Genomic DNA, 14,403 nt, shown 5'->3' with positions numbered 1-14,403 from the left:
TGATTACTTTTAGTACACACCACACGGCACAATTTAGCGTCGCAGCGGTGTCGACCCCAACGTTTTACCACCCTCATCAGCGTGTGGCATATCGCAGTTGCGGACTTGGGGAGCGGGACACGCTGCTCATAGTGGACGCATTTGTTGTCGGCCGCCTCGCATACCTCCTTCCCTACCACATCCTGCCACTAAAGTAGTCAGAAGAGGCGAACATGATCCTACGGAGGCCAGTGAGGCCCGCCTTGCGCATGCCCTGGTTCGCCTCCACTGGAAATGCCATCCAACTCACAGTCCACAAGAACTTGTAGAGGCCCATCGGTCGAAGCATCACAAGCGTCTGTGCGCCCCACCTGACCGCCCCAGACTCCTACGACAGCTCGAATACCACATCCCGTGGAGACTCCGGACGTTGCAACGAGACCCATTCCCAATCTTACAATTGGACAACTGCGACTCCTGCCCTTGCCACGCAACATGAATCCGGATCTGCACCCGAGCATTAGACGAGCCCCGCCCAACACCTCACTCGCCATATGGGAATCAGCAGGATGTTGCGTGCACGGACTGCGGCGTTCCACCGAGACCAGCCCAAAAGCCCTGACTAACCAGTGACTTCACATTACAGAACATGCAACGGGACCCCGATACACCCGACCACCAAGTGTGTGGCTCCATAACCACACTTGTCCACACGTGCTGGAACTGCCAAGGAGCCAACACGTGGCGGACAGCCTCGTTACATACCCACGCGGGAGGCCTAGGTAGCCTACCTAGACAAAACATCCTCTTATTTGGCGCAACCTCCAGCAGCACCTGCTCACCGTCTTAGGGGAGGAACCTTAACTCCCGCCCCCACAAGATCACGGATCCGGACATATGGGTCACATAAATTAATATTTTTTTCCCCTCTCTATCGATAGTAGGATTGCCGCCATTGGTTCGGCCTCTTCTGACTGACGGCACACGCTACCGTTTCGTTCCAGTGCACTCGGGACCCAAGGTAAATAGAATGCGTCGTCCTATAGCCCTACCTGTCGACCATGCAGCCCTACACACCTATCACCGATTCACCAAGCGCATGCAGACGCTCTTTCCGTGGCAAACTGCGATGGAAGCCCGAACGGGTGTTAGAATACTCAATCGCTCCGCAACACTCCATGACTGACACGTCCGGAACTCGCCACGAGGGTATGTTCGGTCATGTGCTCGTTCACGGGTACGCACGAGAAATCTCATTCCGGTGTTCTTGTTCCATAGATACGGTTACTTTTCTGCAGTACAAGATTCCCACAAAATAACCGAAACAAACGGGGAAAACAGCGGCCACTTTAGACATTTCTTTACTGTATGCCACATGTAGCGCCATCACGGGCGTAACACGCAAAGGTAAAGATCACAAATGTAATTTTGTTCACTTTTTTTGACGTCCGCGAAAATAAAAAAATTCCGACGATTCCGTTACTCACAAATGCGAAATTTTTGCGCTGTTCATCAGCTGTTGCAGCTTTTCGGTACATTGAGGCAAAGCAAGACATGTATATACAATTACAGACAACTTGTTAATATTCACGCATATTTCTTCTTCAAGAAATACTTCACTAACAGTTCTTGATCGTCGTGAAGGAAGCCTTCTGGTCGCAAAAAGAGATAGATATATGCTCGACTTGCTGCACTAATGCCTGGTTCTCAAAGACGTGGTCTATGCAAGTGTTTTGCGAGGTTGCCACGAAGGCCTTCCACCGGTTGCCTCGGTCATTGGTCTCATTGGTTGAGGAAAAACTTACAGAGAATAAAGTATTTACATAGGCAGGCGGTTCACTGTGGCGAATGGTTGCGGCTCTGCTTTCCGGCTCGGGCGGGGCAGATATCGAGATCCGGCGCTCCGATTGCCGCCGCGCAGTGGTGGAATTGGAGGAGGAGCGAAGAGAGCAATTAAGGTATGGGGAGGTCGCGGGAAGCAGCGCGTTGGCGCATAGGAATGTTGCGCGGTGAAGACAGAGCAGCGACTGACTGATGCCGCTGACGATGCTAGCGAGTGAAGCGAATATGGCTGTGCTTTTCGGCTTGGGATCCACGCACCGCTTCGGCAAGCGGAGAACACTGCGCGCTATCTCGCGGTCGCCGCCACGGAGGAGGAAGGCGAAGGGGGGGGGGGGGGGGGTTACACGCCGTGGCAAACGACGCCTAGTATGCATTTCTGTTTAGGCCTGCGGGGATAGCGTCAGGAGCGCGCGCAACTAGCGCAGTGCGCTACCTCGGCTACGGGGCTGGTAACGCGGGACAACGGCGACGCCGCGAAACGCAGGAACGGGCGCCAAGGAGCTGCGCTAAAGAATTACTCCGCAAAAAATTAGGAAACGGCGCGTTAAACGAATGTTCATTTTCTGTGACACCCTTCTGCAGGAAACTAGTTGACATGCCGCGGTGAACCAGTGAATAGAGCGCTCGGCTAAGGGGTCTGATTACCCGGGTTCGAACCCGACCACGCGCCAGCGTTTCGATGAAGACGAAATGCAAAAAGCGCCTATGCGCTGTCTGATGTCAGTCCACATTAAAGATCCACACGTGGCCGAAATTAATCCGGAAACCTCAACTACGCGTCGCCCCTTTCTTCCTGACTTCATTCATTGCCTCCCTTATCCGTTCCGTTACGGTGCAGCTCGGGTGTACACAGATATAAGTGAGACAGTTACTGCGTCATTTCCTCTCCTCGAAAAACGAAACCAAACCCCAAAGCTTCGAGCCACCTGTTCTAAATCTACCTGCTAGCGCGAGAGTAGGCGCCCCAATCGACAGCCACACCACTCCCTCTGCACACGTGAGAGCGCAGTCTCGAGGCAGCGCCGGGCCAACTGCCATATTTCGCCGGTAACAGTGAGCCGCATGCACCCAGCCTGATACCCACCTCAGTGCTGGTGGTGATGGATAACATTTATCTCTACTCCCTAGTCAGGGACCCCTAAGGCTTCCGCGGCAGCTGGGGCCATAGCAAGGAGGATCCTTTGGCTCTCTAATGTAGAGCACCCAAGCAGGGAAGCCTACCAGCTCTTTCAGGCAGGTGACGGGTAAGGCGGGTAAGCAGAGTTAAAGTGGCACGTCCACACCAAGTCATGCACGTCCGAGCACGCGCATCCACAAGGCGGGCACTCCCAATTAAAAGCCGGATTAAAATATTTGCAGCAGCGCCGGACACCGTACCGTGTTGGTATACACGCGACGGAGTCAACGCTTCTCACTTTTGGTTAGCCCTTTCGCAGAGGGGTGAAAGCGGCTATGCAGCGTTTGATACAAGTGACTAACTCTTCCACCTTTCAGGCCCCAGCGGCCGACCTCTAACATTCCGTGGGCGTGCCTGAAGCCAGCGGCCGTGGGGCGCGTCCTGAACCCATCTCGCTCTTCCTGGTAGTAGCTCTGCTTGCTCCAGAGGTGATGAACAAGCGCAGACTACTCAATAAGGCGACGCGTGAGGTGGAGGCCAGAGGGCTCCTGGACATTTAGGAGCCCTCCCACTGTGGAAGAACCGTGTTTTTTATTTTTCCTTAGTTTTGTGAAGTAGAGCTTGTCCCCTGTCCTTCCATGCGGTTTGTCTCCTCCTCCTCCTTGCGGTTCAGCATAATCGATACCACGACCACGATGACAATCACGATCAGCGCTGCGATGCAGGAAAGTGGAACCCAGAATAAGGGCGACGCAATGAAAGGCGACTCCTCACTGGATTCTTTTGGTGAATCCATAGCTTGTGTTGTCGTGACCTTTTTGTCCGGGGCGCTTGTCGTCGTGCTTTGCGTCGTCGTGGCCTCTGTCGCTGGGGCTTTCGCGGTGGTAGCCACTGTTGGGTTAGCAGCCCGAGGGTAGTAACTCACCAAAACAGTGTTCGAAATTTCGGACTTCAGCCCATCACTGTTAACCACTCGGGCTGCCAGGTGACCCTCCCATGTCCAGGCGCCATCTTGCCCAGGCGAGGAGAAGGTGCTGGGAAGTGACAAAGTGACAAAATGCCGGTCACCAGACGGCAGCGCATCCAGGTTGCCTTCCACGACGTCGGCTTCCGTGATCTCGGCCTGGTTTTCGAAGTCATATTTTAGGTCATCGTATAGTTTTCCGACTCGAATATCCACGGTGGAAGCTGCGAAAAAGTAATGTCGTTGAAGGCGAAGCAGGACAATATTCAGTGTGACGTCATCATAATATGTGCCACAGACTGAGATAAGCGCTTTGCTTTCGTTTCCCTCGCCATGTTTTCACAGATGTCATGTGACCGTTCTGGCTGTTTATATTTCACGACGTAAGTTTAAAAGGACTCATTCTTCGTCAGGATGCCACGAGCGTCTGGCTGCCCTCTGACATCAATTAGTCGTGACGGGTTAAAATGTGAACTAACTTTTCCCAAATAGTTAGCCTAATGTCCATTACATACTTATGTAGATGAACTACTGCGCTTGATAACGTGCCGAATATCGAAAGTTTAGCCTCGTCACCTTTGTCAAGTGGACAAGTCACGCATAGAACTGTCGCATGTTGAAGCAACTCCATCTCAGACGCACGAAATGATCCTCAATTCCACTGTCTTATAATTCTCTCCGCTGTGCTAGCTGTTTCCAACACCATTTCTCTCATAGTCTAAAGGTTCCTTCCAATACAATTTACTGACTTTGCAACATGTATATACAATAAAAATTAAAATTCCCTGGCACCTTTCCGTTATCCCTCTATATGCATTGTGCTTTTTACGGAAGATAGGCTGCGTACAAAAACGGTCGGCGAAATTAAGTAGAAATAATAAAACGTTCGAGATCGCTGCGGTAACCCCCGTTGGAGTAATGCAAAAGCACTGGCGTCTGCTCGGCACTCCACGCGCAATTCATCATCGCGTCACGCCGCACACAAACACGACACGCGCGCCAACGGCGAGAGAACGACTGGCGTAGGAGCGCCCTGCCGAATTGTCAGGGGCGCTAAATTCATTTCAAGTTGATTTTTTGTTCCGCCATCGCTCTACGCCTCTGACGTCACAGTGACAAGGAGAAGCTACGGCGGGCGCTCTCCTCGGCAGCCCCAGTGACGTCACAGCGAACCTTACTATGACGACATGACGGGACACCATGGGTTGCCATAGTAACCACAGCGATAATTCACCACCACCACACATTAATTGCCATAATTGCAAGACGGTAATGAATTCATAACTTTTTCACCCCTAATACCACTTAACTCACACTAATTCATTCTTAATTCGCCTTAATTCCCCTCAGTGTTACTTGTTTCATTTCGGTCCTTAATTGATAAATTAACTCATTAAGACCGCGATTTTCCTACCTTTTGGTGCTAGGCGTTGGATCCGCCCACAGGTAGCTCACCTCTTCCCACACTTCTGGTGCTTTCAAAATTGGTGCCACACTCTGCTCAAGCTCTGCGCACTCTTTGGGTTTTTTTGGCTCCAAATAATTACTCATCCGATTTCGAAAAAATATTTTTTTTTTGCGCAGCATCCTCATATCATCCTATTTAGGTTACAACCACTCGTTTGACTTTATCTCTTCAGAGTTCCGCGCTAATACTGCCGGCACGTTTCGATGACACGGTTTAGTGAGACGACCCCGCGAACATAGCCTAGAAATTATTTTGCATTAATAAACACCTACAGTAATACTGTGCAGCTGTCAAGGCCAGTTGGTACCTTCGTTATACTGCCGAAAACACAAGGCGCAAGTACATCACAAGCCAGCTCTGGTATCCCGTCACTGCAGACATTGCGCAACTTTGGTGTGCCTACTAGCTAACATAATGTGACCTTGTCCTCATGCACGAACTATTTCTATTCACTGTAATATCCGATTTAAAGTGAGTACGGGGATATGAGACGCTTACTTGACGAGCCCGAAATACAACCGCTCATTCTAATAGCTTTTTCAAAATGTTCCTTAACTTCTCCACAGCACTATAGGATAATAGTACTGTGGATATTGCGGACATAAATACTGCGCACAAGGCGGTGTATATTTCCGCCTCAGTGAATTAAACTGGAGCGTTTTATTTGTCTGAAAGGTTACAATGGTATTTAAAGAATGTGCTTTGCGGTGGATATCAAACTTCAAGACCATGGAGTACGTGTGAGAACAAACCCGATTTTTGTGGGGTGTTCATGAATGTATACGGCAACATAGGGCGAACAGTGTCAGAACAATCGAGAAAAATCTTTAAAATGCTCCCCTCCCTCCCTGATCTGCTGTCATGCCTTCGATGACACTGTGCCATGATTCTATGCCAACTTGCCCAGTTTTCTATCCAAGAATACCGCACCTATTCAGTGGATTAAGTGCCTATGAGCTCCACAGCACACGTCTCTGCTTAAAGTGCTTACCCTTTCCAAACACCAGATGAGCTCCTGGCCACGTCCACGTTACCCTCACCAGGAGAGTGTTGCTCTTTCCCGGCCGCTCGTTTTCCACGGCTAGGTCATCGATGCGTCCAGGAGGCACTTGCGCTTCCACAATATCTTTCGTGACATCGAAGGAAACTCCGGACACCACCCTCTGGAAATCTTCCACTGGCTCACCGTCCGGGCCGTTGGTGTCGTCGGTATCGGTGTCGTTGACAAGCGGGAACCACTCCATCGGCCACTCGCTCCGGAAGTCGCTTTCGTTGTATTCATCTGCGTGGTTCACAGCCGGCCAAGGTGCATAAGGAGAACGGGGACAAGAATTCAGGACACCAGTGTAGTTTGAAAGCACGGGAAAAAAAATATACGGACGCTCACGATAGCCCTAACTGCTAAATTTGAGTTTCAGCTCTATAGGTGTTTTGGTTTCTGATATATTAAGGATACTTTCCGGTCAGATATGAGGATGAGGATCTGTTCAACCTGCTCCAACAATGACAGATTCATAAGGAGAAGGTTTACATGTCAGTGCACGTTAAAGTACCCCAGCTGGTCTAAATTTCTGGAGCCCTTCACTACGACGCTCTCATAGCCTGAATCGCTTTCGGACGTTAAACCCACATGAACCATAAACTAGGAATACAAAGCTGTGTTGTGGTGAATGACGCGGAGAGTCGTTTGCGTGCAGCACATTGCCCAGCACCGCCGGTCAACAGAGAGAAGTGCGGTGCCACGGCCACGTGGCAGAGCGTGGGTGCGCACACCGCTAAAGCCACTCCTCTACGCACCGCCGCAGACACCCTCCCAACATCTCCCTCAACCACCCTATCTCCACACGTGTAGTAGCCATGAACGACGGATGCGCAGAACTTTGGCGATATCTGTGAGCGAGCGGCGGCAGTTTTCTTCGCTCGGCATGGCTGGTCTGATAGTGTCTGGCTATCACCTAGAGGGAAAGCTGGCGCCGCCGCACTTCAGCCTCCAAGGGCGATCAAAGCATCATGGGCCGGTGAGCTACTTGGTGCGAGAAAGATTTTGTCGGGAACACGGAGTGGCACTACTAAGTTGCTTTAATAAAACGCAATTCTCCGTGTGAAAGAAGAGCGAGAAGAGCCGTCAAATGGCGCGCCCCGCGCGCAGACGACTTTCGCGCGAGCGTAGTCTGCAAACGCCAGAGTAGCGAAAACGCAACCGCACAGGACGTCAATAAGAGGTTTCTGTGATTCGAAATGTCATTTAGAAGCATGTTAAAGTGTTTAAGCAAAAACATTATTTAAGCATACTTGTTTTTTTAAGTACGCTTGTTAAGGACGAAATATTCGTTTTTGTAGTACTCAATATTCAGCCAATGGGAGAGCTAGCCATTTCTTATTCTTGCAGACTTTGCATTTATATGCTTTACTGCTCATTTGTTGCAATTTAAAGAAAGGATATTGAATGTTAGGGCACTTTTGATTATCGAACAGCGTTTATTTTTGCATCACTTTTTGGCCGAAATTTGTGGTTCAGCAGTCGGCAGCTCACCGGCCCATGATGCATTGAGCGCCCATGGTTGCTGAAGTGGTCTTGAGGGAGCTCCATGCAGACTCCCATAGAGGGGCGCCAGCTTTCCCTCTAGATATTAGTAAGTATATCTGCCACCCGGTGGCCCCAGGTGGCATCAGAAGACAAAGAGATGAGAGTTGGCTCACGCGCCCTGAGAGCTGGTTCTGGAAACGCTGCTGGCGAACGGTGTCTCCTGCCTTGGATCCGTGACATATGTTTGGTGGAGGTGCGGGGTACCTTCCTGGCCTATGTCACACACACCTCCTCGCACTGCGGACCTCGCGCCTCTGCCGGTCGACACACCAGGGCACCGAGTCAGTCGCCGCAACCTAGGACTACCACCCCCTGAGCACGCGCCACTGGATTCTACTTCGGCGCCTGCCCCACGACCAGCCATGCAATGTACTCATTACTGCACCCTTCAGAATCCACGAGTACCGAAGCCCTTCCACGGCAGTCAGCTTGAGGACGTGGAAGACTGGCTCGTGCAGTTTGAACGCGTCGCATCTTTCAATCAGTGGGACGACGCCGCAAAGCTTCGGAATGTCTTCTTCAGTCTGGAAGACGGCGCTCGTGCATGGTATGAGAATAGTGAAGAAGTTCTAACATCTTGGCATGAGTTCCGCCGTCGTCTGCTTGAGACATACACCAGCGCGGATCGTCAGGAACGAGCTCAGCGGGCTCTGCAGTCCAGTATATAGAAGCCCAATGAGACTGTCAGCATATATGTCGAAGACATCACGCGTCTGTTCCCGAGTGCTGACCGTGCTATGTCGGAAGACAAAAACCTCCGCCACTTAATGCGCGGAGTCAAAGAGCAACTTTTCGCTGGCCTCGTACGCAACACCCCGAGTACTGTCGCCGAGTTTTTTACGGAGGCGGTTACAATGGAGGAGGTCCTTCATAGGCGTTCCACCGTATACGACAGGCCAGTACTTGCTGCTTCCGTGACAGAGTCCTTCCCGGCATTCGGATACAACCCTGATCTCCTACGGGACATGGTCCGCTCTATTGTACGTAAAGAGCTCCAGAAAATTTGCGGTGCGTCGCAGCCAGCCGTTGGCTCTCTTGCTATTGCAATCCGCGAGGAGGTGCAGCAAGTGATCAGACCTCCGTTGCTGGGTGACAAACCTCAGCCCTACCGGAATGACTTCCACCGCCCGATATACGCTGAGGCCCCGCGACGCCCTGCCCCAGCATCTGCGTCATTTGTTCCTGACCATCACGTCCCGCTACCTTCCGTGCAGCCGGCACAGTACTTGCCGAATGATCGGCCACCTCTGCGCAAGGCGGACGTCTGGCATGGCCCCGACCGAAGGCGTTTGTGCTTCCACTGTGGGGAGCCCGGCCACCTCTTCCGCCAGTGCCCATATAGTGAGCTCGGCCTGCAGGGCTTCCCCGCGGACGCGCCTAAGCCTCCATTTGGTCAACGACCCCGCGATATTGAAGAGTACTTGTCTCTGCAACGTTTGCCACCCTCCGAGCGACGGCAGTCAAGATCGCCGTCACCTCGCCGACCGTCACCATCATCGGCAAGCCAACACTTCTCACGACCAGCGCAAGGCCGGTCGCCGAGCCCTCGCCGGGAAAACTGACGACAGCGACCTCCGGGGGCGGGGTCGCTGGAACTCGACGCTTTACTGTCCCCCCCCCCCCCCCCCCCCCCTACAACGCGAACATTAAGTGGCAGGAACGTGACGACATCGACACCCACAGCTTCAGAAAATGAGGACCGGTTCTCACTCGACATACCTGTATTCATTGATGGTCACAACATTAGCGCGTTGCTGGACACCGCAGCTGATTTTTCCATTTTAAGCGGCATATTGGCAGCTCTTCTCAAAAAAGTTACGACACCATGGTCTGGCACGCAGATCCGCACGGCTGACGGCCACATCGTCACTCCACTTGGCCAGTGTACAGCTCGGGTCCAGATCCGCAACTCCACGTTCGCTGTTAGCTGGCTGGTTCTCCATGATTTTTCTCGTGACCGGATCCTGGGTGTTGACTTTCTCCGTGAGAATGGGGCCATGATCGATCTCCGTCAGCGCACAGTTACTTTTTCTACAGACAACGCCGATGACACTTCTCACACTTGCCCATGTCGCTCCGCCCTTCGCGTTTCCTGAGAGAGTGTGTTCATCCCGCAACGTACCAGTGTTTTTTTTACTGTCGACTGCGATGGGCTCCGTGACGGAACAGCAGTCGCCGAAGGCAATGTTTCAATGTTGCTGACACACGGCATTTGTACGGCCAGAAGGCTCGTCCACATACGCAATGGTAGGACCCAATTACTAGTTACCAATTTCACCCACGAACTTCGGCACCTCTTCCGCGCCACAGCAATCGCGTTCGCCGACCAATTAGCTGGTGTTTCTGAATGGTTTGCGTGCACAGCCGTGGAACCTCTGAAAATAACTCTCGATCACATTGACATCAGCTCAGGGCTGTCAGAGGTTCAACGCCGCGCTCTCCGTACCTTACTACACCAATACACAGCCTGCTTTACGTCTTCTTCGAAAGTTCAACAGACAGCCATTACGAAACACCGCATCATCACGAATGAAGATGCCCGTCCCATACGCCAACAGCCGTACCGTATTTCACCTAAAGAACGCGAGGCCATCCAAACACAAGTGAAGGAGATGCTCAATGACGGTATTATTCAACCATATCAGAGTCCGTCGTCGTCGCCTGTTGTTATAGTTAAGAAGAAGGATGGAACGCTGAGCTTTTGCGTCGATTACAGGAAGTTGAACACCATAACTAAAAAGGACGTATACCCATTGCCCCGCATAGACGACTCGCTCGACCGTCTTCGCCGCGCCAAATAGTTTTCCTCGATTGATTTAAAGAGCGGGTACTGGCAGATTGAAGTTGATGAACGGGATCGGGAAAAAACAGCCTTCATTACTCCCGACGGTCTATATGAATTTAGGGTGTTGCCTTTTGCCCTCTGTTCAGCGCTGGCAACGAATCAAAAAATGATGGACACAGTTCTCGCTAGCCTCAAATGGCAAACTTGTTTAGTTTACCTGGATGACGTGGTCGTATTCTCTGAAACCTTTGACGAACATCTTAAACGCCTGCGGACTGTATTAGATGCCCTTCGGTCGGCCAATTTAACGCTCAAGCCCGAAAAATGCCACTTCGGCTACGGACAACTGAAGTTTCTAGGCCACGTTGTGAGCGCCGCCGAGGTCCAACCCGATCGCGACAAAACTGCGGCTGTGGCCGAATTTCCGGTTCCTGCCACGAAGAAAGCGCTGAAACGCTTCCTTGGTCGGTGCGCCTACTACCGTCGCTTCATCGCCGCCTTCTCCCAAATTGCCGAACCCCTGACCCGTTTGACACGTGACGATACCCCGTTCGTGTGGACTACCAAACAACAGGAGGCTTTCACAGACCTACGCCGACGCCTGCACACCAGGCCTGTTCTTGCTCACTTTGATGAGCAGGCTGCCACCGAGATCCACACAGACGCCAGCAACATCGGCCTGGGTGCTGTCTAGTCCAACACCAAGGTGGCGTGGAACGCGTGATTGCATATGCGAGTCGCGTTTTGTCTCGCGCCGAAATTAACTACTCTACCTCGGAGAAGTGCCTCGCGTTTGTGTGGACCACGATGAAGTTTCGACCCTACCTCTACGGCCGCCATTTCAAAGCCGGCACAGACCACCATTCCTTGTGCTGGCTGGCCAATCTACGGGGCCCATCAGGCCGCTTAGCAAGCTGGAGCCTCCGCCTCCAGGAATTTCACTACACCATAGCCTATAAATCTGGACGCAAGCAAATATGCCGACACGCTCTCCCGCGCACCAGTCGACCTAACTGATGACAGCATAGAGGACGACAGTCGTTTCCTTGGAGTGGTCAGAGATTCCTAGGTAATGGCGAGGCAGCGAGATGACATCACCTTACGACCCGTCACTGACAATTTGGAGGGCCGCACTGCTATCATACCCCGGGAGTTTTCCCGGAACCTCTACTCTTTTTGCATGCGCAATTGCATACTGTTCAAGAAAAACTCGAGCCACGGTGAGCGCGCCTATCTCCTCATCGTGCCGGCAGACCTCCGTGCCGCCATCCTTTTTGCCTCTCACGACGAGCCAACCTCTGGTCACTTGGGGTTTACACGCACTCTCGCTCGAGTACGCAAGACCTATTATTGGCCAAAGCTTGCTGCCACCATCCGCCGCTACGTCCGAGGTTGCGTTGAGTGCCAGCGCCGCAAGTCACCTCCCCTCAAGCCTGCGGGTTTACTCCAACCAGTTCCACCCCCTCGGACGCCCTTTGAACAAGTCGCCATGGACCTTCTCGGCCCATTCCCCCTATCGTTGGCCGGCAAAAAGTGGATAATTGTCGCCACAGACTACCTGACACGCTATGCCGAAACCAAAGCGGTGCCGCGTGGCACATCATCTGAAATTGCGCAGTTCTTCATGCATCGCATTGTTCTGCGACATGCCGCCCGTCCAGCGTAATCACCGATCGGGGAACGGCTTTCACAGCGCAGCTCATGCACGAGCTATTCAAGTTCAGTCATACCAGCCATCGCAAGACTACTGCCTACCACCCGCAGTCCATTGGGCTCACCGAGAGACAACAAAACTATAGCGGACATGCTCGCTATGTACGTAGACGTCCAGCATAAGACTTGGGACCAGATCCTTCCGTACGTGACTTTCGCGTACAATACGGCCGTACAAGAAACCACTCACTTTACGCCATTTCGCCTTGTTTATGAGCGCGATGTACATACCATGTTGGATGCCATGTTTCCATGCACTGCCGTCGACCGGGCGCTCACGCCACACGCCGAAGAATTTGTCCAAAACGCGGAGGAAGCCCGCCAACTTGCCCGCATGCACATCAGGAGGCAAGAGGGCACAGATGCACGCCGCTACAACCAGCGACACCGCCACTTCGAGTTCCAGCCGGACGACCAAGTGTGGGTATGGGCCCCTGTCTGTCGCCTAGGCATGTCGGAAAAACTCCTATGCCGCTACTTTGGCTCCTACAGAGTGTTGCGTCGTATAACAGATGTGACTTATGAAGTTCTGCCCGACGGTTCTGTGCACAGTGCGCGCCTTCGACCCCAGCCAGAAGTAGTGCACGTACTGCGTATAACACGTTTTTGGGCAAGTTGGTAACATTCTTGATTCATATTGCAGCGAAGAAGCACACACACAGAAGGAACCAGCAAAAACACGGACGAACGCTGCAGCGTTCGTCCGTGTTTTTTGCGTGTGTGTGTGCTTCTTCGCTGCAATATGAATCAAATACTGCGTATGAAGCTTTTTTTCACGCACTGACAGCGCTTCCACAGTTGTTTCGGTTTTTGTTTTTTCGCACAGGCCCGTTTCCCCCTGTCATTTTGCCACTTCGATTGTTGTTCCCCTACTTCCTTCAGTTAGCTCGTGGCGTCGTAGTGGTTTTCCGTATTTCTTTTCTTTTTTTCCGGGAGGGGAATAATGCCACCGGGTGGCCCCATGTGGCATCAGAAGACAAAGAGGTGAGAGTTGGCTCACGCGCCCTGAGAGCTGGTTCTGGAAACGCTGCTGGCGAACGGTGTCTCCTGTGTTGGTTCTGTGACAATATAAGGAGTGAATATCAGGCCGCCGGACCGGCGTACTTTATACTATATATTATCGCAAAAAAACGTCAGCATTGCGTGTAGTATCATTTCTCCCCCACACCGCTACCACCGGTGGCAACGTGCTCACGCAGATGGCTGCGACAAGCTACAGGTGCAGGCCAGCACCATGCGCGCCTTCCCTCTTCAGACCATCTGCGCGTGTGCAATGCCAGTGCATGGTCGAGGTATGCGGCTTCGCTAAAGGCTACGCTAAACGTATCTAATGCTGCTCTCAAAGTCTAATGCAAGAGCACCACTAGCACAGAAATGCCATATTGCACTACGTTTTTGCTCGAGCTTACAGGCCCGCATAGAAGTTGCTCAATTAAAAAAAAATCATATTTTTCGGTGGAAGTGGCGAGTGATGGACGCACCCTTACACGGCTTGCATGTTCTTTCGCTCTTTTTCTGGGTTTGTGCATTCTTTTTTGTTGTTTTAGTTCCTGTGCATCGCCACTGCTGCTGCCAAACCTGTCGTAAAGAGGTTTGTGTACGAAATGCACACGAACTGTATGACATGTGTACGAATGAATAAGTTTTCGTTGCCTGCTACAGAATCATTGACACTCCTCATGGCCTAATCATATGTAAATAATGTGGCTACCCATATGATGTAGAAGGCTGTTCAGGAATTCGTGAGTAGGGCAAACCATTGAGTTCTCGTTCTCGCACAGCATTCCACTCTCCAACACCAAAACAGAATCATCTCGCAGCAGAAATGTGCCCCCCATGGCCGAGCCTCCTGGTTCTGATTTCGCCTCTGCTTTTTTTGAGCTCAATAAAAAAAAAACAGTTTAATGGCACTGAAAAAAACAGTCGATAAGCTGAGCAGTTCGTTCAG

The 14,403-nt window shown here is 51.9% G+C and overlaps 1 protein-coding gene across 1 annotated transcript in view; it reads right to left on the bottom strand.

Moving 5' to 3' along the window:
• Nucleotides 1-3,539: 3,539 nt before the first annotated feature.
• The window catches only part of LOC149335543 (calcium-activated chloride channel regulator 1-like), a 60,202-nt gene continuing 49,338 nt past the window's right edge, over nt 3,540-14,403 (bottom strand). The window contains exons 10-11 of the mRNA XM_089553963.1: nt 6,362-6,652; nt 3,540-4,126 (exon numbers count right to left, since the gene is read on the bottom strand). Of these exons, the coding sequence (XP_089410089.1) occupies nt 3,540-4,126; nt 6,362-6,652 (878 nt within the window). The remainder of the gene's footprint in view (nt 4,127-6,361; nt 6,653-14,403) is intronic.

Source organism: Amblyomma mixtum, chromosome 7, assembly GCF_055824585.1.
Source record: "Amblyomma mixtum isolate Tamu chromosome 7, ASM5582458v1, whole genome shotgun sequence".
Taxonomy (NCBI): domain Eukaryota; kingdom Metazoa; phylum Arthropoda; class Arachnida; order Ixodida; family Ixodidae; genus Amblyomma; species Amblyomma mixtum.
This window is presented reverse-complemented; position numbering and strand designations above follow the sequence as displayed.